This window comes from Lemur catta, chromosome 11, assembly GCF_020740605.2.
Source record: "Lemur catta isolate mLemCat1 chromosome 11, mLemCat1.pri, whole genome shotgun sequence".
Classification (NCBI taxonomy): Eukaryota; Metazoa; Chordata; class Mammalia; order Primates; family Lemuridae; genus Lemur; species Lemur catta.
In genome coordinates, this window is record NC_059138.1 from 40,596,171 (window position 1) to 40,621,044 (window position 24,874).

At 39.8% G+C, this 24,874-nt stretch overlaps 1 protein-coding gene across 4 annotated transcripts in view; it reads left to right on the plus strand.

The window, feature by feature from the left end:
* The window catches only part of CCDC146 (coiled-coil domain containing 146), a 192,583-nt gene that overhangs the window by 165,926 nt on the left and 1,783 nt on the right, over positions 1-24,874 (plus strand). For 3 of the 4 annotated variants that reach the window (XM_045564288.1, XM_045564289.1, XM_045564292.1), the window contains 9 exons: positions 5,317-5,412; positions 5,987-6,157; positions 8,979-9,067; positions 9,161-9,325; positions 10,963-11,187; positions 12,866-13,094; positions 17,196-17,324; positions 17,739-17,876; positions 24,600-24,848. In XM_045564288.1, coding sequence (XP_045420244.1) covers positions 5,317-5,412; positions 5,987-6,157; positions 8,979-9,067; positions 9,161-9,325; positions 10,963-11,187; positions 12,866-13,094; positions 17,196-17,324; positions 17,739-17,876; positions 24,600-24,848 — 1,491 coding nt within the window. The remainder of the gene's footprint in view (positions 1-5,316; positions 5,413-5,986; positions 6,158-8,978; positions 9,068-9,160; positions 9,326-10,962; positions 11,188-12,865; positions 13,095-17,195; positions 17,325-17,738; positions 17,877-24,599; positions 24,849-24,874) is intronic. The other variant, XM_045564291.1, reaches the window with a different exon arrangement.

The following is a 24,874-nucleotide window of genomic DNA, read 5'->3' on the forward strand; positions in this document are numbered from 1 at the left end:
TGAATCTTAGCTAGAAAGAGTAAAGACTAGACGGAGGCTAAGGGCTGTAACTGGTAAAGGCAGCTGCATGTGGAGAATGTATGGTATTTGGTGGCTTGAACAATGTTCATGTTTTTGTCTGTGTTCATACCCAGTTATGAAGCGGTCTTATATTTGTCTTGATCCACCGTGATCACAGAGTGGCTTTGTCTGAAGCTGATGTTTTGTGAAATTGTTTATGTTCAGCAGAACACCCGGGCCTGGCTGTGCCAGGCCGGCTCCTGGGCATCAGGGGCTGCTTTTCTCTTTCTCACCTTCTGCCTTGTTACAAACCAGTCCCATTTCTCTACATGCTTCTGCCCTGCTCTCACCATCTTGGTAACACCTCCCACCTCTTCTCTGTGTCGGATTCCCTATTTCAAGGATCTCTTCTATTTGCTCTCTTAGCTTACTTTCTTTTTGTCAGGGGAGCATGCCTTCTGGTAGCTTCCCGAGAAAATGTGAGTGGAAGGTAATTTTTTAAGACTTTGTGTGCCAGAAAATGCGTGTCAGAAGACCTTGCATAACAGAAAATATTTTACCCTCACACCAGCCATACACCTAATTAATAATTGAATTGGTCATAGAATTTTAGGTTGGAAATAATTTTCCCTCAGAAAGAAGGCATTAATTAATTGTCTTCTAATTTCTGTAGTCACTATTCAGAAAACTTGGTATCTTTCTGATTAGTGATTCTTTACTTGAAATCATTTTTCTTCCATGCTTGAGGCTTGTGAGATCTTTTACTTGCCTCCAGAATTTTTAAATTTCACAGTGATACTCCCATGATGTCCACTGTGCTGGGCACGCAGTGGGTTCTCTGTATATGGAAACCTATGTCCTTCAGTTCTGATACTTTGTCTTGAATTTTGTCCACTCTATTTTCTCTATTCTTTCTTGGACTCCTTTTAGGCAGATCTTGGACATTCTAAAATAGTCCTCTGATTTCCTTGTCTTTTTTATTTTCCATTCTTTTTTGTCTTCTTGGGTTGCCAAAACAGAGATTTCCTCAATGTTTCCTTCTAACCCTTCTATTCTTTCATTCTGCTATCATATTTCATATTTCCATGAGCTTTTTGTTCTCTGAATGTTTCTTTTTTATAGTACACTTATTTTTATTCCATATCTTCTCGTACCTTACTAAGGATTTTTTTTTTTTTTTTTGAGACATGGCCTCACTCTGTCACCCCGGCTAGAATACAGTGGTGTCATCATAGCTCACTGCAGCCTCAAACTCCTGGGCTCAAGTGATCCTCCTGCCTCAGCCTCCCAAAGTGTTAGGATTACAGGCGTGAGCCACAGTGCCCAGTCCTTTCCTCACTGAGGATATCTTTTTTCTTCTTCTTCTTCCTAAGTAGACTTTATTTTCTTCAAGTTACTTTTTGCTGGTTTTGTTTGTTTGTTTGACTTTGTCTCTTTCTTATTAGAAACTCTCCTCTACTATATGGTGGTCCTTGGTTATCTACTTACATTTAAGCATGGGATGCTATAAAACTAATTGGAAGCTGTGTCTTCTGGTGAGGCTTGTTGCTGTAGTTTGGTCTGGATCCACAAAATATGTAAGGAATGGCCCTGGACTGAAGAGGAGTTCGCAGTGGAATGCTCACAAGTTGTTCAGATTTTAATAAATAAAAAAGCTATTAATATTTATAATATATTTTGACACTACTGGCTATTAAGTTCACAAACTAGCACCCACAGAATGTAAAATGAACAGAAATTAAAATGTATTAAAATCCCCTTCCTTCATTGATTTTAAGAACAATCTATGTTTTTGTCCTAGTACGGTTTCAGTAAGAGACTAACTTCCTCTTTGACCTTACAATTTATAATTATCCCAGCCACTGCCCATAGCTGGCAGTACTTGAAAATAGGGGTGGGTCAGGCCAGTCACTCCCAGCTCTAGCGAACATTTCAGACTTGCGTGCAATCCAGAAAGGAAAGAGATAAAAGGTAAGCATGAAGGGCTCCAGTAGTTCTTCAGAATTTATTTCCCCCCAGAGACAAGTGTTTGGTTCTCCCGTGACATCTGACTGTACAGAGAGCCTCTCCCGGAAACTCAAGACACAAGCCCCATGAACGTTTAGAATATTTTAGAAAAATATCAAAGCATTAAACTAAGGTTCATTGTTATCAATTAACTGGGATGTTTACAGCAACAGAACTGTTTAGTTTCAGAACTTTTATGAAAGTTACTGATGATTATTCATGCATTGAAAATATCTGGATGAACAGACACTAAAACTATTAACAGTGACTCCTGGGGAGTAGCATTTGAAGCAGAGCAGGGAGCAGAAGATGTTTAATTTTTACCCATTTCTGTTGTTTGGTTGGTTCTAATAAACACGTTTTTTAAGTGTGAAATGCTACATTATAAAAACCAAACCAAAGAACTAAAATAAGCTTACAAAACCTGCTGATATATGGAATTTAGGACTCAAAAGTAATGGTATCTATCTTGTCACCTCAGACCACGTAATTAGAACTTTGATACTTCATAGATCTTTTGTCCTCTTGCATTAATGGAGACTTTAGTCTAACTCCAGCCTATTTTCCAAATTACCGTAGGAGGGTTTCCTTTCAAAAGATATGTCAATTAGGTTTGCAAGTTGGCTTCAACAAGTTACAGAAACTCAACTACAGCAGCTTTGCTAAATAGGGAGTTGTTTTATTCACATAACATAAAGAACAGAGATAGGCACATCAGGTAATTTTACGTAACAAAAAGTTCAGGATTCTTTTAACTCCCTTTTCTGTCATCCTTAATGTGTATATTTCTTCTCCATGGCTACTCTACCTCTAAGCACAGGCTCACACAAGAAGGCAGAGGGCAGAGAGCAAAAGGCACGTGTTAGCTGACTTGGCTGGCTCTGCCTTTTTAACAGGAAAACAGACATTTTTCTAGGCACCCGCCTCCGCAGGCTTCCCCTTATATTTCATTGGCTTTTCCTGGCTCATATGGTCACCCCCAACTGCAAAGCAGTCTGAGGACTCCCGGATACACTGCAACTCTAAACACAAATGGAGTTCTGTTACTAAGGTCAAATAGAGCATGGCTATTGGCTAGGCAACTGCAGGCTCAGCTACCAATGGCTCCCCTTGTGACTTCTTCACAAAACCAAGTATACCTAATTCTTGCCTGAAACTAGAGAGCTGGGTTTATGGAGAATTGGAAAAGGGGTCAGACCAGCAGCTAGCCAGAGTTCAAAAATGAATACAATTCATTGCAGTATGGTTTGCACTTCAACACATTGGAAACAACAAAATGTCTGAGGCCTCAAACCAGGACAATCTGTCAGGAGCCTTTAGTTGACACAGTAGCTGGTGAGTGTGCTCTCAGCACATTTTATGTCAAAACCTTGTAAGCTTTCCTGGTCCCACTTAGCATGTATGTACAGATTTGCCCACACTTGGGAGCAGAACGTGAGGAGCAGCTTATTCCTGGCCCACCTATTGCAGAGAACCGGACGGGGCCCCAAGATACTTGCTGGACTTCCTCCATCCAAGAGGGCTTGACTTTCCAGAAGAAATCAAGCTGCTCCATGCCGACTTCTCACCTCTTCCATAAAGTCTCCCCTGATCATTCAAGTCTATGTTGAGTTCTCCCTTTTTTGATCTGCTAAAGCACTTATCCATTAAAACAATATCCATTCTGTATATTGTTATGTAGGTTCCACAAGACCACGTCTCATCTTCTTGTGTCGAGTGTGTGCTTCTTGACAGCTAGCTCTCCGTGGTAGGAGAGGGAGGGGAAGCAGGACATCACGGGGCACCTGAGGGTACAGAAACTGCTATTGAAGATACACTCATTCGTGGATGAGAGGGTATCCAAAGACACTTGAACTATTTTAAAATAGCAGCATGACCCTCAGAAAGATCCTGCTAGGTGACCTTTAAATGACTAAACAGTGTGGCGTTCCCTTTTTAGGACAAGTTTTAGCCAGTATTCAATCTTGATGCCTAAAAGTGCATGATGTCACAGTAGGAAATGAATGACATCAAATTGGAGTCATGTGATTTTGGTATAAAGATCCAACTCTGGCTGGGCACACTGGCTCACACCTGTATCCTAGCACTGTGGGAGGCCGAAGTGGGAGGATTGCTTGAGGTCATGAGTTTGAGACCAGCCTGAGCAAGGGTGAGACTCAGTCTCTACTAAAAAATAGAAAAAAATTAGCCAGGCATCATGGTGCATACCTGTAGTCCCAGCTACTCGGAGGCTGAGGCAGGAGGATCACTTGAGCCTGGGAGTTTGAGGTTGCTGTGAGCTAGGCTGACGCCACTGCATTCTAGCCTGGGCAACAGAGTGACTCTGTCTCAAAAAAAAAAAAAAAAAAAATCCAACTCTGAGTCTTCTCTAAGTCACGTAGGCTATAAGCACCAAGATGACCCTTCCTATTGCCTCAGATGGTACCCCTTCCCCCATCGGCGGCCAAGTATCTTCCCCTCTGATTTCTTGTTTATCATAAAGAATCTAACAAACTCACCCCTCATAGGGCAACAAAGACTATAGAATAAGATGTTGCCTTCTCCCTGAAGGACTTTAACATAGGACAGAAGTGCAAGCCAATACAACAGAAACATAATGATGGAAGTTTAGGGTATCAACAAAGAAGTCAAATAGCTTTTGTGTAAGAACTTTCTAGTTATTAATCAAACTACTATGTATAAATAGCAAATTATTCCCACTGTTATTAATAAATAGCTTCATTTTTTTCTTTAACCTATAGAATTTCATAAACGAACTCACATTTTATAACTGTCATTTGAATAGTCATAGTATATGCACGTTTCCAAAGTGCTAGGTCATGAGTTAGGCAGTATAATGTAGTATTAAGGTCAGGGGCTCTGAGTCTAACTGCCTGGGTTTGCACCTGCACCATTGAGACAAGTTGCTTAAATATTTTTGTGCCTAATTCTTCTTATCTGTACCATTGGACATAATATTGCCTACCTTCTGGGGTTATCGTAAGGATTAAATAAGATCATATATATAGGTACTTAGAACCTTGCCAAGCACTTGGTCTATGCTCAAAAAATGTTAGCTATTTTTAGTAAGATTGATTTTATTTCTAAATGAATGATAAAATATATGCAGCTGCTGAATCATAGATTTTTGGCAGGTCTTCATATTTTAGTTTGCCATAACTTTATAAAGAATATTTGGCATAATAGACAGTGCCTATAAAATTGAGAATCATAATTTGCCCACCATTTCAAAACATGTGATGGGGTTGACTACATGGCATTGAAGATTTCTTTCTTATATAAATGCCTGTTTTAAATTTTGATTTCCAGATTGAAGCTATCCCTAAAGATGATTCTGCATTATCTGAGAGAAGGAAAGAGCTCCACAAGGAAGTTGAAGCAGCTAAGAGGAATTTGGCCCAACAGGTTAATATCAACTTTCATTTAAGCTTCTATCTAAGAATAGTTTGATACAAAACTGTGTTTTTAACTATGCTCAATGAATCTTCATCAGTAAGATAGTCATCAAATAGAGTATGATCCTGCCTAATGTGGGCCTAGTTCTTCCTCTCAAAGCGCCCTCCAACACCACATTAAATTTGAGAAAAAAGGATGTGTTGAAACTGGCAAAAGTTATACAAAGTAATGAGATTTTAAAATTATTTTAAAAGTAAACAACATGTATTTCATTTCACCAATGTGTAATAAAAAACTCTCAAATTTTGTTTATTCAAGCTACAGTTGAGGTATTTTAAAACATGTTTTTATGTCTCTTTTTCTAAACTTGAAGATGCAGTCTGAATAAGTTCTACCATGTTAACACACTGGTTTGCACATTATTTTATAAAATAAAGAAAAAAAAATTAAGCTAAGACAGTAGAGTGAGTTTGTTTTATATTTTAATAAAATAAATTCTACACAGTAAATGAAAAGGTAGTCTAAGATGCTAGCCTTATTGTATTCTTTCAAACAAATAAGTTATGTTGTGTTTTTTCAAAAGAAAATTCTATCAGAAGCAGAATCTAAGTTAGTAGAACAGCAACTTGCAGAAGAAAACAAGCTTTTAAAGGAGCAAGAAAACATGAAAGAGCTGGTATTCACCCTTGTCCGTATGACTCAAATAAAAATTGATGAAAAGGAGCAAAAGTCCAAGGATTTCCTGAAAGCTCAGGTAACTGCATTTTGTAACCATTCATTAATGACTAGAAGAGTTCACGGTAGCCTCATCTTAATGCAGTGCTTTGGAAAGCTATACAGTCGACCCTTGAACAACACAGATTTGAACTGCTGGGCTCACTATGATAAGGCTTTTTTCCAAGCAAACACAGATGGAAAATACAGTGTTCAGGGATACTAAACCTGCCTGCACAGAGGGCCCACTTTTGTATAGGTGGGTTCTGCAGGACTTTGGGACTTGAGTATGTGTGGACTTTGCTATAGTCAAGGGGTCCTGGAACCAATCCCCAGCATAGACCGAGGGATGACTGTAATTGTAAGTCTCCTTCAAGTGCCAGTGACTACAAATCTTCCCTAAATGAGACTCCATTATACACTGAAAAATACTCCCAGGATTCAATTAGCAATAGTCAACAATCGAGAGGGAAAAAGAGACGGATCGCTGACAAAGAGCAGAGGATTTGAACAGATAGCAATTTCAGTAATAAGGTAGGTGCCTCCAGTGGACAGGGCTGGCAGCTGGATAGGCTGCAAATGTCCTCTGGGATTCACTACTGTCCCAGATTCCACTGTGATTCTCTTAGGAACAATTCAAGAGTGGTGGCATTCAACAGCTCTCCCTCCCAAGTTCATCCAGCCACCATTTAAGCTAATGCCGGGATACCCTTAGTTAATGCTTCACACCATGATTTTCCTGGGCTCCTACAAAGTGCCAGAGCTGACTCAGTGCAACATCCCAAAACAAGAACAACAATAAAACAAATGGCAAAAACAACACTCCTGTCATGCTAGCGAAAATTCTAACACTAGCACCGTTTATCCCACATAAGGATTATGTCCAGAAGTTCCTTGTTAAAAATGAATAAGATACGACATATAACTAAAATGGAATACGTGGATTTATCATGTGATGCAGATGTTGTCTGTTTCTAAGTGCAACCTTTGTTCTCATTGTAAGTAATTATTTACATGGGATAGCATGAAAGAACTCACAGCAAAGCATTACTGAGCAATGAGCTTAAGTAGATTTTGCAGAGAAGACTTGAGGAGATCTGTATCACACAACTCACAGCAAACTCTTCACATCCCCCTGTACTGTTTGTTTTCCAACCTTAGCATCTGAGAAATGAAAAGAAGTTCAGCATGGTTGGCACCTGGGAAGATGGGGGGAAGGGATGTCAAACAGGGAGAGCAGGAGAGGTCAGATAAAGGTCACCTAACCCATGTTAGCCAGTTTGGACTGCATCATGAAGGCCACAGTAAGCCCAGTGGAGTTCACAGGCTAGTTGGGTTTTGCTAGAGTAAAGAAGGGGAAGACAGTGGCGAGGGAGGATGGAGGAAAGGAAGGCAGCCTGAGGGAACAGGAGGAGCAGGAGCAAATCAAGGAGAGGAGAGCACAGAGATGCGGGAAGGCCATGTCCACCAAGGTCAGGGTCTGGGATGGCCCTGGTCCAGAACAGCACTTTCAAAACAACCTGGTGTGGGCTGAGAAGATTCCACTCCTGTGAGTTTTTCCTAGTTAGAAATGTCCTTCCTTCTCTCTTTAGAAATTTTAGAAATGCTAATCTGTTTTACGAATTGGACAATTTCAATTAATATCAAAAGCTGATACATTCGTTACCTATGTGTGACTATGTAAAGCAAACCTCATAATTAGTTAATTCATATAAGGTACAAGACACTTCCTGCGATATGGAAATTGATAAAGGAAAAATATTGTTTATCCTTTGAGTATTCTTAGAACCGGGAATTAGTCTGTTGAACATTAGCTGTAATTTCCATAAGCAGGCAGTCAATCTTATTGTCTTACTTTCACACGGCATCTACATTCCTAAAAGAAGACAAAAAGTGAAGGGAAAAAACCAACATTGCTATCACCCCCCAAGACAGAGTAGATGACACTGCATTTTTATGTATTATTCTTCACATACACAATTACTGAAATGTTAGTTTCTTCCTCACCCCAATTCTCAATAAGAACAACATAAAATTGCTGCACATCATCTTGGCTCTCTGATGCCTTGTTTCTTTTGAGTCACTCAAGCTAAATGGGTTTTGCTCTCACAGGCCTTGAGAGAAGGCTGATGGAAACTGTTTTCTCTAGTTTCTACCAGCAAATACTTCATCTTTGAATACCTTTCTTTTCCCAGATGAAGGACTCAATTCAGTGTCTTTAAATTTGAAGAACACTACCAACGTATTTAGCCCTTGATATATTTTTAGAAGTTTAGAAATATAACTGCCTTCTTTTAAAATATTCACGTGTGATCTGTGTAACGCCTCCTTACAGCTGGCCTCAACATGCTGCTTTATCGTGTAGGAAAACACAGCCAACATACAAAAGAGTGGAAAGGCACCTTGAAATCGCTGCTTCAATCTCTCACAAAATACCACAGAGGGTTCGACTTTTATAATGCTTATCAAAACTGACTACAAAAAAAATTATTCCAAATCCTCCTCCCTCATCGATCTTCCATAAACTAACTCCGAGCTCACCCAGTCCAGCTATGCAGGTCACAGTCACTCTTCCTCTCTCTCAAAAGTTCCCCAGACTTTTCCTCAAACCCAACTTGTGCAAGCCCCTTTCCTTTTCTCCCCTGTCTTTCTTTCCCTTCCTTAAGTGACCCTCTGTCCTAGCAGTGTGCATCAGTTCTGCAGCCAGGCTATTTCCGATCTCCCCGCTACCCCTCACCCTCATATGCACAACCCAGCCTAGGCCAAGATAGAATTTTCCTTAATGGATGGGAACAATGCGGAGTGAAACTGGGAGTATTCATATGTTGTTGTTTATTTCACACATGATTTTTACATTTCAGCAAAAATATAACAACATTGTTAAGGAAATCAAAGTAAAGGATCTTGAAATCAGCATACACAAGAAGAAAAAACGAGAAATTCATCGGAGGTAAAAAATATGTGATGATTTACCTATTTAGTTGGGGGCAAAAGACCGATTTTTATTTCACAAGCTTAAAAAAATGCTTTATTATTTTCACAGACTCAGAGAGTTTGCTAAACTGTACGACACTATTCAAAATGAAAGAAACAAATTTGTTAACTTAGTTCACAAAGCTCATCAGAAAGTAAATGAAATAAAAGAACGGCATAAAATGTCATTAAATGAACTTGAAATTTTAAGAAACAATGCAGTTACTGAAGAAAGGTAAGTGTTATAATAATTATTGGCCTTTCAAAGGTTTATCTTATTCATCTGAACTCTAAACTATGATAATTGAAGCATCTGAACATGATTCCTTCTACTTCTGTTTGGGAGCCATCTTTTTTTAAATGAATGAAAAACTACATTATTATAATTTTGCTTATTATGATGACTTTTACTTGCCTGATTATAAAGAAAAGCACAAATCTAATAATTTTTATTTGAAGAGAGAAGACAATCAAATTGTTTATTAACCGGCACCCGCTGGTTGTAGATTTAAAGCATCTCATGTGCTTTATAGCAATATAAAGCAATATAGCAGAGTGGTGAAAAGAGGTGGCTGTCCGGACTCCAATCCCACCCCTGCCACCTATGAGCTGTGTGATCTTGGACAAGCTACTTTGTCTCTCTGGGTTCCCTTTCCTTATCCATAAAAATAATCCTTATTTCAGAGGATTTTTTATTATTGAATGAACTAATCCATGTAAAAACAGAAGAGTATCTGGAAAATGTTTCTTTTTTTTCCATTTATTATTTACCATGTGCCACGTTCTATTGGACTCTTTCCCCCATGTTAGGCATCAGTAGATGATCATGAGGATTTATTGAGTCAGTACAACCCGAACTTTTTCTGGTGGCCGTTATTGCCCAGTTTCCTTTAATAAAGATATTACAAAATGGCCTCATTAGGGGAGCAATGAAAAGGAAAATATAATTTCTTAATAAGATTCTTATCCCACATGAAAATAAAATATCATTTATAGAGATCACGTACTCATTCAGCATTAATTATGACCCTATGCTGAGTCAGGCACCATCTTAAGTCTAACGGACATTCTTGGACATAACCATCTCCGTCCTCTAGAGCTGCAGTCCCCAACTGCCGGGCTGCAGACTGGTAACAGTCTGTGGCCTGTTAAGGAACCAGCTGTGCAGCAGGGAGTGAGCGAAGCTTCATCTGTATTTACAGCCACTTCCCATCACTAGCATCACTACATAAGCTCTGCCTCCCATCAGATGAGCAGGGGCATTAGATTCTCATAGGAGTGAAAACCCTACTGTAAGCTGCCCATGCGAGGGATCTAGGTTGTGGCTCCTTATGAGAATCTAATGCCTGGTTATCTGAGGTGGAGCTGAGGTGGTGATGCTAGCGCTGGGGAGTGGCTACACAGATTACCGTTAGCAGAGAGGTCTGACTGCACAATAACTGTAATGCGCTTGAATCATCCTGAAACCACCCCCCGTGCCCTGGTCTATGGAAAAATTGTCTTCCACTAAACCATTTTCTGGTGCCAAAATGGTTGGGGAGCACTGTTCTAGGGAGCAGTCTCCTGAGAATGATGGAGCAATAAAGGAATGACTACAGTCTCTTGCTTTGATAAAGGGTGTCAGGACAACCTTGGGGCACAAAGGAAAACTGTCCTAATCTGGAGAGAGGGAGGATCTGAAACCTGGGAGGATTATAAAAATGCCTGGAGAGCATCACAGGATGAATATCGTTGTCACTACTACTATTGTCATTTCAAGGGACACACTGAAGCAAGATCTAATTTGATAGTGCTTGTGTTTCAGAAGTCTTCATTGTTTTTAAGAAACTAAAGAAAACCATAACCTTACCCCTTGTCCCATTATTTTAAAAGAAAGCTACAAAATTGCATGCTGAAACACGCCAACAATGTTACCATCAGAGAGAGCATGCAAAATGATGTGTGCAAAATTGTATCAAAACTTCAGGAAATGAAAGAGAAGAAGGAAATCCAGTTAAATAACATTGACAGACTTGCCAATATCATCACAACCATGGAAGAGGAGATGGTGCAGCTTCGCAAAAAATACGAAAGAGCCGTTCAGTGTCGAAATGAAAGGTAAAAACCAGGAACCTACTGTGAGAATAGAGCACCAAGGGATTCAGTTTAGAAATGTCACCCATTTTTCTACTTAGACTGGACAGTGAGTAATGATGGACCTTTGGCATTCAGACTTCATTGGCCTTTGGAGGGGAGGGGCGGGGCTATGTATTTCTCCTAAAAATAAGAAATGTTCTCATAAAAGAAACAAAGAGGAGGGTTTGGGAAGTTGCTTGCTTGGAGATCAAAGTCCTTTCCCAGGCTACCAGTCAGGATGCCTCTGATAACATCAAATTCTTTCAGTGTAATTGATATAAATCAGTCTTTGGAACTTGTACCCACTTTTGTAGCAGTTTTGGTCTTATAATATTTATTCTGCATTCTCCAAGTTCATTTTATCAGCAAGTAAATATGACCTTTATGAGTGACATTGTTTCTTCCACGCTGCAATTATATCATTAATCAATTTATTATTTTAGCAGTTTCCTCCAAATTGCTTATGCTCTGAGAAATTGGAATGTGAGATTGTGGAGCCCTGGAGTAATGACACCTGGTATCAGATTTGTTTTGTTTTTGAGATGAAGTACATGTTGCCCAGTCTGGTCTCAAACTCCTGGGCTTAAGTGTGCCTCCTGCCTCAGCCTCCCAAGTAGCTGGGACTACAAGCACACACCAGCATGCACAGCTTGTTATCACATTTTTTTTTTCATCAGACTTTTTGTGCTATTTTGTGTAAGGCATTTGAGTGTACAAAAACGTGGTAAAATGTTGCTCCTGGCTTCAGGATCATGAGAGGGGCCTTTGAAAGGTAAATGAGAAAATACAGAGCTACGATTAGCCAAGTATAACCATGTGCACACGTTTCGAGGGAAGAGTGTCATACATAAGAGCAATTAAAGGTCGAACTCTGAGATAATGTGTATGCATAGCACGTGGGAAGACCTTTAGGGTCCTTCAAAGAACAGCACATTTTCAAAGAGCTGGTGGTTTTCCTTTGAGGGGAAAAAATTCCTTTTTGGCTCCTGGCACAAACCAAAGCATTTGGACAGTGTGCTCCCAGGCCCTGTTCAGATCCATGGGGCATGATCAGTCACACAAACCAGAGCTGCTGGAGTTAGAAAATTCTTTGTAATCATACCAGGGAAAGACCCCCCCTTCTTGAGAGGAGAATATGGGGAGGAAACAAAGGACAGATTTTTGTCTGTTTATAGGGAAATTAGCATAAGAAATAGTCAACTTTTAAAGATCCTAATGTGCCTGGCAACTTAATACAGAGCAGACTCAGACCAGAAACACAATCCCTGGCCCCCTGCCTGTGTGCTGCTGGCCAGGCCTTGGTTGGCGAGTCTGGCCTAAGAAAGGGGTCTGCAGAAAATCATACTGTGGATCACTTTGTTCATGCATTGGGAATGACATTCTTTCCCACCCTAGGAAAACCTTTGGGATTTGCAGAGACACAGGCCCGCCAATTACATGGTTGGCCTCAAAGTCTAGATGCTAAGCAATTCTCCTATCCCCAGAAAAATCCGGAGCGTGTATGTAGTTTAACTAGAAAGCCATTGGTAAATATCTATTGTCTTCTAGAATTATGCTATGTTGATGTATAATATGTGCCCAAAGCTAGAGGGAACCGCTATGACTCGTAAAACAGTGGCCTCAACGCCCACTTAGCCTCTGCCTCTGAATTTAACCACAGTGGCGTTCAGCTGATAGAGCGAGAAGAAGAAGTGTGCATTTTTTATGAAAAAATAAATATCCAAGAGAGGATGAAACTAAATGGGGAAGTTGAATTACATGTCCTGGAAGAAAAGATCCGATTCCTGAAACTGAAGATTGCCGAGAAACAGAGACAGATTCATGTGACCCGAAAATTACTGCCAACCAAGAGGTCCCTGGACGCAGACATAGCCTTGCTCCAGATTCAGGTGGGAGAGTGGTCAGGGGACACTTCCTCAGACCATTTGCTTTTTCCCCCCTTTATTAGTGTGTAGTTTGTATGAGGTATGTCTTATTTAAAAAGGCCTTTGAACACAACTCTAAGATGGAATCTGTGCTTCAGGCATCCATGATACAAACTGTCTTTTTTTCTCATGAGGCATTGTCTGCCTTTTTTGAAACTTAGGAGTTATCTTGGGCTCAGTTTTCTCATGGCTCAGAACTTCATCTAGGCTCTCACTATGCTCACCATGATTATGTTGTTGATGCTTGCTGGAAAGATCTTGGGGACCATCTAGCTCTGCTATTTTTTATACTCTTGCCCCCAGCAAGAGATTGCCAGGAGTTTGTTGCTTAGTATTAACTGGCGATCACATATAGTTAGACTCCTATTAACTCCTGTGATTCTCCTTTAACTGCGTAACCTGGCCTCTGACATGGCATTTTTAAAAGTGGAATAAAGCCAAAAAATTCAAATATGAAATAGCAAAAAATTAAACATGAATATAAAGCTACTTTCTTCACATGTAATATTTGGAGTTTTTTTCTCTTAATGAAAATTAGAAGTAAAAATTTGTGGCCTAAACTTTGTCCCATTGATTCAGTGTGTAGCAGGAAAAAATCTATAACATTTTTTTCTAAAATGTCATCTTTGCTTTTGGGTTTTTTCTGATTACAAAATTTTTTAACTGAATGTCTTAATTTTATGAAAGTATAAAAATTTTGAAGAAAAAATTCTGCCCCCAAGATAATTAGAATTATTCAAAATCTGGGAGCAAGCCTTCCATTCTTTTTCTAGGTTTGTAAGTAAATGTTTTTCATCAGCTCATGCTATAGCCACTTTTTGGCCCTCCTTTTATTTATTTTTTGACTTAAACATGTCAAGGGGCGTCACAGGACTTCATGGAACTGGATGATGGCTCTGCCTTCACATTGTATGCCATTTGCATAGGTGTATATGACATAGATGATGGCGTCTTTCAGTTTGTACAAAATGCCAAGGTTCTGATTCCAGTGTTTTCTTAGCCTTAAGTTCTCCCATTCATTTCTTTAACATGTGTGGCCAAATTTAGATCAATTAGCCAGAAAGTCCCGCTGGCCTCTTGCAAACCTCACCAGGCTCTGAGCCCTGCTTCCAACAATGGGTTCATTTGGAAGCATCACCTCATCAGCCCACACACACAGTGCCTGTTCCACTTCTGCATCATGTCAGTGCAGACTCGGGACTCACTCCTCCTCGGGCTGTGCCTACACAGGACCATTCGGCCAAGGCCTTGGGCTGTGAGCTGACTTCATTGAAGATTTGGGGCAATGGTGTGTAGGGTTACATTACAGAAATGCAAAGAACTTCACTCAGATTCAGACATCCATGCTCTTTACAGTTCCTTGGAGCCCTTCTGTCACTAGAGACGGTCCCCAAGGTGCTGTACCCCACACAGTACCTTCACCTAGCTTGTCTTTCCATCTTTCACTTCCCTTCTCCCTGCACAGCCTCACCCCCCAAGATTGCCTCCAGGAACTCCATACTTGCCTCACTCTATTTTACAGAATAGTCTGGCTCTCTCCAGCTCTTTCCTGAAATGCAGCTTCAGGTCCCTCTTTGCCCATCTTAAACTGTGAGATGCCCAGCAGCACAAAAGGACTTTAGATTCAATAAGAACAATGTCTTCTCTATTGTGTAAGCATATTCTTTTTGCTAATTGCAAATCAGTACTTCCATTCAATGGATAAAATTAATTATTCTTAGAAAAAAATACTTGTCATTTCATTATATAAAACCAGTGATCTATGTCTCTGTTTTTGTGCCAGTACCATGCTGTTTTAGTTACTGTAGGCTTGTAGTATAGCTTGAAGTCTGGTAAATTGATGCCTCCCAATTTGTTCTTTTTACGTAAGATTGCTTTTGCTTTACGGGGTCTTCTCTGGTTCCATATGAAGCGTAGAATTATTTTTTTCTAGATCTGCAAAAAATTATGTTGGTATTTTAATAGGGATTGCATTGAATCTGTAGATCACTTTGGGTAGTATAGACATTTTAACAATGTTAATTCTGCCGCCCCACGAGCATGGTATGGTTTTCCACCTGCTTACATCCTCTGCTATTTCCTTCTTCAGTGTTTCATAGTTCTCCCTGTAGAAGTCTTTTACCTCCTTGAATATATTCCTAGGTACTTTATTTTCTTTGTTGCTGTTGTGAAAGGTATTGAGTTTTTGATTTGGTTCTCAGTTTGACTGTCGTTGGCATATAGGAATGCTACTGATTTGTGTATGTTCATTTTGTAACCTGAGACTTTGCTGAATTTATCAATTCCAGTAGTCTCAGGGCAGAATCTTTGGGGTTTTCTGGATATAAGATCATGTTATCAGCAAAGAGCAATAGTTTGACCTCTTCTGCCCCCATTTGGATGCTCTTGATTTCCATCTGTCTGATTGCTAGGACGACCAGTTATCCAGGGTGAAATGTAATTTGTTTTACCAAGAGAAATTTTATGCATTTTATGACACTGCATGCCCTGCCTTATGGTGAACCTTTACCATTCTGACTACATGTGAATTGAGACATGTGGACTCTTACCAGTTACCTACTCTACCAGAGTTAATTCTAAGTTTAAGAACAGTTGACTAGAAAATTTTTAATTAGCCTTCATACTGCACTTGATTGTTTACTCAGCAGTAATCATGTGTGCCCTTAAAGGACATGCTGTGACATTTCTAGCTTGAGGCAAGCCGTTTCTGCGCTGGCCTGTGGTGCTGGATCCCAGTCATGTCCTGTTATTTGTTACAGCTGCAGTGCTTGGGGTGTTTTTTTTTTTAAGTCTTCTTCCCATTTTTTGCATAATTTTCAGAATTCTCTTAAGGTTTGCATCTTTTTTCAGTTGTCCAACAGTCTAATCCAAGGATTATCATGAGTCATATTCTCCTGGTTCTTGTAATGGCTCCATTTTAGGGATCTTGGAAGTCACATGAACTGTTTTAGGACACAAGAATGCTATTTTATAAAGACAAAGTGGACAGTTTTTGCTCAAATACTAATGGGGAAATAAAATCTAGGTACCCCTTTGATAAGCAAGCACCATATTTTTGTTTTTTATTTAGTTTCCTAATTAAAAAGGTAACATTAAATATTAATACAACAAATGCTTGATTATATATGTACAATTCTACACTAAGGGCAATTAAAGAATGTGGAGAGAAGAAAAAGACAATTATGACACCATTTACAATCCTTTTATATAGAGGAGGAACATAAATTAAAATTTTAGAATTCTACCTGTATCACTCTTGGACATGTTGTAAAACACTTTAAATAAACTATCTCATTCAGTGGATCAACCCCTTTCAGACCGAGCCACTTCTTGTCATTTAACAACAATTGAGAATATATAAATTATTGCCCTGAGATTATAGGGCTATTTAGCAGGAAAACTGTAACTGATGCCTCTTAGTTGTCACCATGATCCACATCTCTCCCTAAGTGTGGCTACCATTTCTATTTAGGGATAGCCATATTTCTTCATCCACCTCCAAAGTCTCACTGACTCAAAAAATATAGTTGATAAATAAGACACTATTTTGCTGGTTTAGCAGAAAAGATGCAAATAGCTCAAGCTATTCCTCACAGAGTATACATTGGATTGACCCAGTAATTAAGAACTTTCTTCTTTGAGAAGCCATTAAACCTACTGCCAGCAAAGGGTTTTAAAATGGGATCCAGCATGTTGTATTCTGGCTACCCTGGTCTCCGTGACAACCTGCAATGAGGAGGTGAAGGTTGTATACTTTGAGCCCTGCAACCAAACATCATCCCATGAATACAACACAGAATGGGAAGCAATCAAAGCGCTACTAGGAAGTCAGCCTTTTCCCTGACTCAGAAGGTACTACACCTTGCAGAGTCGAGCATAGGCATCACCATTGCAGTGTGATGAATAAGCAGAAACACGGCTTCACCCCAGGTCCCAGCCAGGGGAGTGTTAAGAAAAAAGTTCTCTTCCACCCTCACCTGAGATTCTAAAGACCCTGGGCTGTGTGGTTTTAAGATTTACTGAGCTAAGGAGTTCTAAAGGTAATGTTTCTTTCTTATTTAATAGTTTTCACAATGCACAGACAGAATACAAGACCTGGAGAAACAGTTTATAAATCCTGAGGGCAAGAACAGAGCTCGCCACCTTCCAGGGAAAGATCTGACCGAAAAAGAAATGATCAAAAAATTAGATGAGGTAAATATTCTTGCTTAAGACTGCATCCATCAGCCCCTTGTTGATACAGGTTTACAGATATCTGTGGTATGTTTCATGTTATGCCAACAGACCTATCCTTCATTATTCTAACCACCAATACAGTCCTTTCATTGTAATCTAGTAACAAGGTCTAAGCTTGATTTAGATACTTGGCAAAAGACGTTAAAAGCCATTGGTTTCAAGAGTCTAAAAGCACCCTTCTCTTGTGGCTTGAAGGAGCAATTGGTCTTCCTGATGGAAACACATTAGCTGCTAGATAGAGTGTGAGGGTCACCCTCCACCATGGTGGGAAGAACTTCCAGAGCTGTAGCGGGTGGGAGGCTAGTGCTCTCGTTAGGAAATCAGATTTTGTCTTAGGACTTTGTTTCTTATTGAAATTATTTTCAACCCTAGCTGGAACTGCAGCTGGCCAAGAAGGAGGAGAAGTTACTGGAGAAGGATTTCATCTATGAACAGGTCTCCCGGCTCACAGACAGGCTCTGCAGCAAAACACAGGCCTGCAAGCAGGACACACTGTTCTTAGCCAAGAAGGTCTGCCCGAGCCCCCACATTCTCGCCTCTACTCCTTCTTACCTTTCATCTTCCACAGACTGCTTGATTTATTGAGAGAAGCACTGGATAATTTGGCTTTATGACTAGGGAAACAAAGAAATATAAGGGCAACTCAGAAAATTGGCCAGAATAAGTTTCAATCCTGTTCCCTGAATGAATCCACTTTATAGTGAGAAAACTCAAGCTTTTCAATGACAATATAAAAGTTTCACTTAACAGGGCAACTACTCAAATATGATAATTGTTATCTTTGCATCTCATGCACAAAGTTAAATCCTTTCTACTTCCTTGTGAATGGAAGGCCTCACTTGTCCAGCAGTCTGAGTAGGAACTGCTCCAATCCAGAACTTAGCCAGACCCCAGAAATGGAAGGGGATCGTTACAGGCTGACTGCACCATGGGGATGGAGCCACTGCCAGGCCCCACCAGTGAGGAAAGGCCAGTAACATAGAGCTTCCTAATTTAAGAAACTGAAGATACCAGGACTGCAGATTCAAAGCCGCAGGGTGGGGCTGGGGGAGCTGGGACTGCTTAGAAGCTCCACTGAAAGGAACAGCCAGCAGGACAGTTGCCACCTGAGGGCCCACTGTCTCCTAGGGCCCTTGGAGTATCCCACCAACACAGGGACTTCAGCCAGTCAGCAGTAACTACCAAACCTTGCCATGTGCTACCCTCATGCCAGGCATGAGGCGGAAACAAAGAGGAAGGGACATAGTGCCCACACCCTATGAAGCTCACACTGTCTAGTCAGGGGAACAGGAGATGGTAACACCCATGCCCAGGACTGCAGGCTCCTGAGGGCAACAACTGCTCTTCATTCTTCATTTTCCCAGTGCCTGGTATTTACTAGACTCTAGCAAACCATTTATTGACTGAATAACAATCAGTCCTGTCCTACAAACAGTTTTGGCACACCTAAAAGGAAATTACTGTAAATCTCAGGCCATCTTTATTTTACTTTTATGCTTACATTCTTATGACTTCTCTAATAGACTGATCAGTCCAGTGACAGTTGTGAAATTCACAACTTTAACTCATAAAATAAGAAATGCTAAGATCTTAGTTTCCCTTCCCCCAGAGAAAGGAAATTCATTTTGCAAAAAGAAGCCAGGAAACATTTAAAGAAACATCAGATATGCTAATTCAGGCAAGGTTCCTGAGTTCAACTAAGATCTTAGCATTTCTTATTTTATGAGTTAAAGTTCTGAATTTCACAACCGTCACTGGACCGATCAGTCTAATAATGGAAGGCATCTTAGCGGAAGCATAAAAGTAAAATAAAAATGACAAAACTTCACAGTTCCACCTCCATGGTTCCTTTGCTGCTAACCAGCTCCTGCCCTGCCTCCAGGCCTCAGCTCCAGCTCTGAGGCTCCCACTACTCCTGGGCCCATGGCTCCCAGCTGCAGTTGAGCCCTGCAGCTCTGCCTGGTGGGAACCACCTGTGGTCCAACGCTCCACCAGGGACCCTCAAGACAGCATCTCACCTGGATCTGGTGTGAGCAAACACCCACAGCCTAGACAACCCCGACCATTGCCTAGAGAGCTTCACCCAGCTTCCACTATCACCTCTGGGGGGAGACCAAGGTAGAGCAGTCCCCCACCATGTCAGCTTCCATGAAAAGTGTATTGCCCAGTCCCCAACTCAAGCTCCCAACAACAGCATGGGCAACAACCCACAACACCACACAAAGATCACCCAGCACCAGCTTGAACTGTGACAATCACAAGGGAACAGGACAAAGCAGAACAGCTGCCTTACAGGCTCTCGCTGTGCCTGCCTTGCGCCTGCCGGGTCAATCTTCCAAAGTAGGAAATGAAAGCACCAACTAGGGACTCCTCCTATTCTCACTAAGTAGGAGAGTTCCCAGCAAAGGAGAACCAGGTGCCCTGCAACCCTATCAGCCCTCTGCTGAGAGAAGAGGATTCATGAGAAGAAACCAGCAAAGGAACTCTGGCAACATGAAAAAAAAACAAAAGTTTGACACCCCAAGGGATCACAATAGATCTACAGCAGTGGACCCCAACCAAAAGGAAATTGTTGAAATGTTGGAAATGGAATTCAGAATATGGATGGCAAATAAGATTAATGGAATTGAAGAAAAGGTTGAAAACCATCAAAATAAAGCCAAAATAATTTCAGGAATTCACTGAAAAAACTGCAAAAGTCACTAAAGAGCTAGACAACATAAGAAAGTATATAACAGAACTTAAAGAAATGAAAGAGATTTAGGGAATTTCAAAATATAGCAGAGAGCTTCAGTAACAGTCTAAACCAAGCAGAAGAAAGAATCTTAGAGCTTGAACATAAGGCTCTCAAACTAACCCAGTTAGTCAAATTGAAGACGATAAAGAAAGAAAAATTATTCAGAAATATGGGACTATGTGAAGAAAATTAATATACAAATTATAGGTATCCCTGAGGGAGAAGAAAAAGAAAAAAGCATGGAAAATCTATTGGAGGGAATTATTGAGGAAAACTTCCCTAGTATTGCCAGAGATTCAGACACAAGATGGTCATCAAACACTGGAAAGATTCATAGTAAATAGGACATCTCCAAGACACACAGTCATCAACTTGGCCAAAATCAAAATGAAAGAGAAAATTCTACAAGTAGCAAGATGAAAGCAACAACTAATCTACAAAGAAAAACTCATGAGGTTAAAAACAGACTTCTCAGTGGAGACCTTATATAAGCCAGAAGGGATTGGGGCCCCATTTTTAGTCTTCTAAAATGAACATCTGCCAGCCAAGAATTGTGTATCTTGCAAAGCTAAGTTTGATAAATTATGTAGAAATAAACACTTTTCCAGACAACCAAACACTAAGGGAATTTTTTACTAGATCTGCCCTACAAGAAATACTCAGAACTGCATTATACATAGAATAGCACAATAGATACTCAACAGTGTAAAAACACCCAAAAGTTAAATCTCACCTTAATACCAAAGCCAGGAAAGGACACAAAAACAACAACAAAAGAAAAAAACTACAGACCAATATTTCTCATGAATATACATGCAAAAATCCTCAACAAAATACTAGCAAAGTAAATTCAACAGCACATCAAAAAAAATAACTCACCATGATCAAGTGAGCTTCATCCCAGGTATGTAAGGATGGTTCACCATATGCAAATTAATAAATGTGATTCACCATATAAACAGAAGCAAAAATAAAGACCATATGATCATCTCAATATGTGCAGAAAAAGCATTTGATAAAATCCAGCACCCTTTCATGATAAAAACCCTCAACAAACTAGGCATCAATCAGAGGAACATACCTCAAAATTATAAAAGCCATATATGACACACACAGCCAACATCATCTGAATGGGAAAAAGCTAAAAGCATTCCCCTTAAGAACTGGAACAAGACAAGTGTGCCCATTGTCACCACTTCTATTCAACATAGTACTGGAAGTCCTAGCCAGAGCAATCAAGAAAGAGAGAGAAATAAAGAGTATCCAACTTGGGAAAGAGGCATTCAAACTATCACTTTTCACTAAATATATGATCTCGTATCTAGAAAATCCCAAAGACTCCACTGAAGACTCCCAGAATTGATAAATTCACCAAAGTCTTAAGTTACAAAACCAATGTACACAAATCAGCAGTATCTGTATATACTAATAAATGTCAAGCTGACAGTCAAATCAGACTCGATACCATTCACAATAGCTACAAAGAAAATACTTAGGAATTTACTTAACCTAGGAGGTGAAAGAGCTCCACAAGGAGAACTACAAAACACTGATGAAAGTAATCGTAGATGATATAAATATCTCATGCTCATGTATCAGCAGAATCAACATTGTTAAAATGTCCATACTACCCAAAGTGTTTTACAGATTCAATGCAATCCCCATCAAAATATTAACATCATACTTCACAGATCTAGAAAAAAAAATTCTACACTTCATTTGGAACCAAAAAAGAGCCTGAATAGCCAAAGCAATCTTAAGCAAAAAGAACTAATCTGGAGGCATCACCTTACCAGACTTCAAATTGTACTACAAGGCTATAGTAACCAAAATAGCACGGTACTGGTATAAAAGTAGAGACATAGACCAATGGAACAGAATAGAGAACCCAGAAATAAAACCTGTCTACAACCAACTGATCCTCAACAAAGTAGACAACAATATACACTGGGGAAAGGAAGCACTACTCAATATAATAGTGCTGGGAAAACTGATACCCACATGCAGAAGAATGAAACAGGGCCCCTGTCTCTTGGCATATATAAAAATTCAAGATGGATAAAAGGCTCAAATGTAAGGCATGAAACCATAAAATTTCTAGAAGAAAATGTAGGAAAAACTCTTCTAGACATCATCCTAGGCAAAGAATTTATGACTAAGACCCCAAAGGCAAATACAGCAACAACAAAAATAAATAAATGGGACTTGATTAAATTAGAAATCTTCTGCACAGCAAAGGAAATAATCAACACAGTAAATAGACAACCTACAGAATGGGAGAAAATATTCACAAGCTATACATCTAATAAAAGGCTAATGTCCACAATCTACAAAGAACTCAATCAGTAAGGAAAAAAATAAACCACCCCTTTAAAAAGTGGGCCAAAGACATGAATAGAAGTTTTTCAAAAGAAGACAGAGACATGGCCAAACATATGAAAAGAAATGCTCAACTTCACTAGTCATCAGATAGCAAATTAAAACAGTAATGAGATAGCACCTTACCCCTGTCAGAATGGCCATTACTAAAAAGTTAAAAAGCAATAGGTGCTAGACTGGATGCAGAGAGAAAGGAATACTTATACACTGTTGGTGGGACTACAAATTAGTACAACCTCTGTGAAAAACAGTATGGAGATTCCTCAAAGAAATGTAGACTTACCACTGGACCCAGCAATCCCACTCCTGGGTGTCTACCTAAAGGAAAAAAAGTCATTTTATCAAAAAGACACCTATACACGAATGTTTATTGCAGCACATTTCACAATTGCAAAGATGTGGAATCAACCTAAGTGCCTATCAATTCATGAATGGATTCAGAAAATGTGGTATATATACACATCATGAGTACTACTCCACCATAAAAAGGAGTGAAATAGTATCATCTGCAGCAACTTGGATGGAACTGGAGACCATTATCCTAAGTATCTCAGCAATGGAAAAACAAACACCCTATGTACTCTTTAATAATTGGGAACTAATTCATGGGCACATGTGGACACAGAGCTATAAAGATTATTAGAATCCAAGAAGAGGAAAGCGTGGGGGGAAGGTTAAGAACCTATCTGCTGTGTACAATGAACACTACTTGGGTGACAGTCACACTAAAAGCCCCGACTTAAGCATTATAAAAAGTATCCATGTAACAAAAGCATTTATACCCCGTTAAGATAATGACTCATCATTGAAACTTTAAACGGTAGTCATTTCTATTCAAACATGCTTCCGAAAAGTTCAATGTAGAAGAGTCATAAAAATTCATATTCCCAACATCCTTAGGGAGACGAAGTTTGTCTATAAAAATTAGTTATTACATTTTCAGATGCAGGCAAAGGACTAGCAGCAACATTTCTCTGAGCAGATGTGCAGTTATGAGTGTATGTTCTGTTAGGAGAGGAAGGTGTTCAAGTTTAGGTGTAGCATTTGGAATTTCATTTTCATGTCTGAATTTATCCTGATCCAAAAGACTGAAGAATAAAATAGACTAAGAATTCATTCATTCAGAAAATATTTAGTTTTCATTTTGTTTGGTGCCCCTTATATTCCAAGCACTGCCCTGGATAATGGATCTATGATGATGAATAAAACACATAGTCCTTGTCCTCGTGAAGAGTACATTCTTACAGGATGACAGACTATACCCAAATACATATGTAATGTCAGTATAGCGACATGGTACGAAGAAAGCAAGAAAGCAAAGTAAGAGGAACTCTGGTGAGTGTTGTCGTGGAGGTGCCACCACTCAACCTCCCCACCATGGCTATGGCCACACTAAAAGGTTCACCTTCTGCAAGCAAGAAGCTTACAGGAACCACCAGTTCCAGTTTTACTTCTTTCCTATCTCTTGAAGTTATTTCTTTCAGTTAGTCTTGTTTAACTCTATTGATGCTAAATAGCTGACATGAAAAGTTTAAAAAACAATACAGGAACATCTCCCCTTTCAAATTATTGACCAAATTGTCCCCTGCTCAGCTCATGCTTGCTTCTGACCTAAGAAGGATGCATCCCAGAAATTATGATCAACAATGCTAACACACTGAGGTGATAGTTTTCATTAAAAAATCATTTCACATCAAGACCTTGGCTGATTATCTTGTATAAGCAAAGAGTTTGTTTTACCAGATTTTTTCCCCTGGATAAGTGACAAGCTAATAACACGGCAAAATTAGGTCAGAACTTAGGCAAGAACATTTTTTCCTCTCTCCTCACCTCTTAAAAAAAATAGACCTTAAACTATTCCCCTCAATGCTATCCAAGTCCAGCAATTAGATAACAAATCTTTTTCTTTCCTCTCCTTGTCCTTATTTTTACACACCAGGGTGTTGGGCTCCATCTGCGGTCTCTTCCAGTGCCTAATTTCTATGAAGCCCCAGTTAGACTGCCCTTCCTTCGGGAAAGAATGCCTCCCACCATTATAGACAGCCAGCAGCCTGCCATTTCCTGCAAGTCTTGATGGCACGTATACACAGTCTAAGCCCTGGGCTCTTTCATTCTAGATGAACGGCTACCAGAAAAGGATCAAAGATGCTACTGAAAAGCTGATGGCTCTGGTTGCTGAGCTGTCCATGAAACAAGCCCTGACCATTGAACTGCAGAAGGAAGTCAAGGAGAAAGAAGAATTCATCTTCTCTTGCAATTCCAGGATGGAGAGGGGTCTGCCACTCAATAAGGAGATTGAGAAAGAATGGCTGAAGGCCCTTCGAGATGAAGAAATGTGTGCCTTGGCCATTGCTGAGAAGTCTCGGGTAAGCTTTGGCTCCTGTTTTGCATT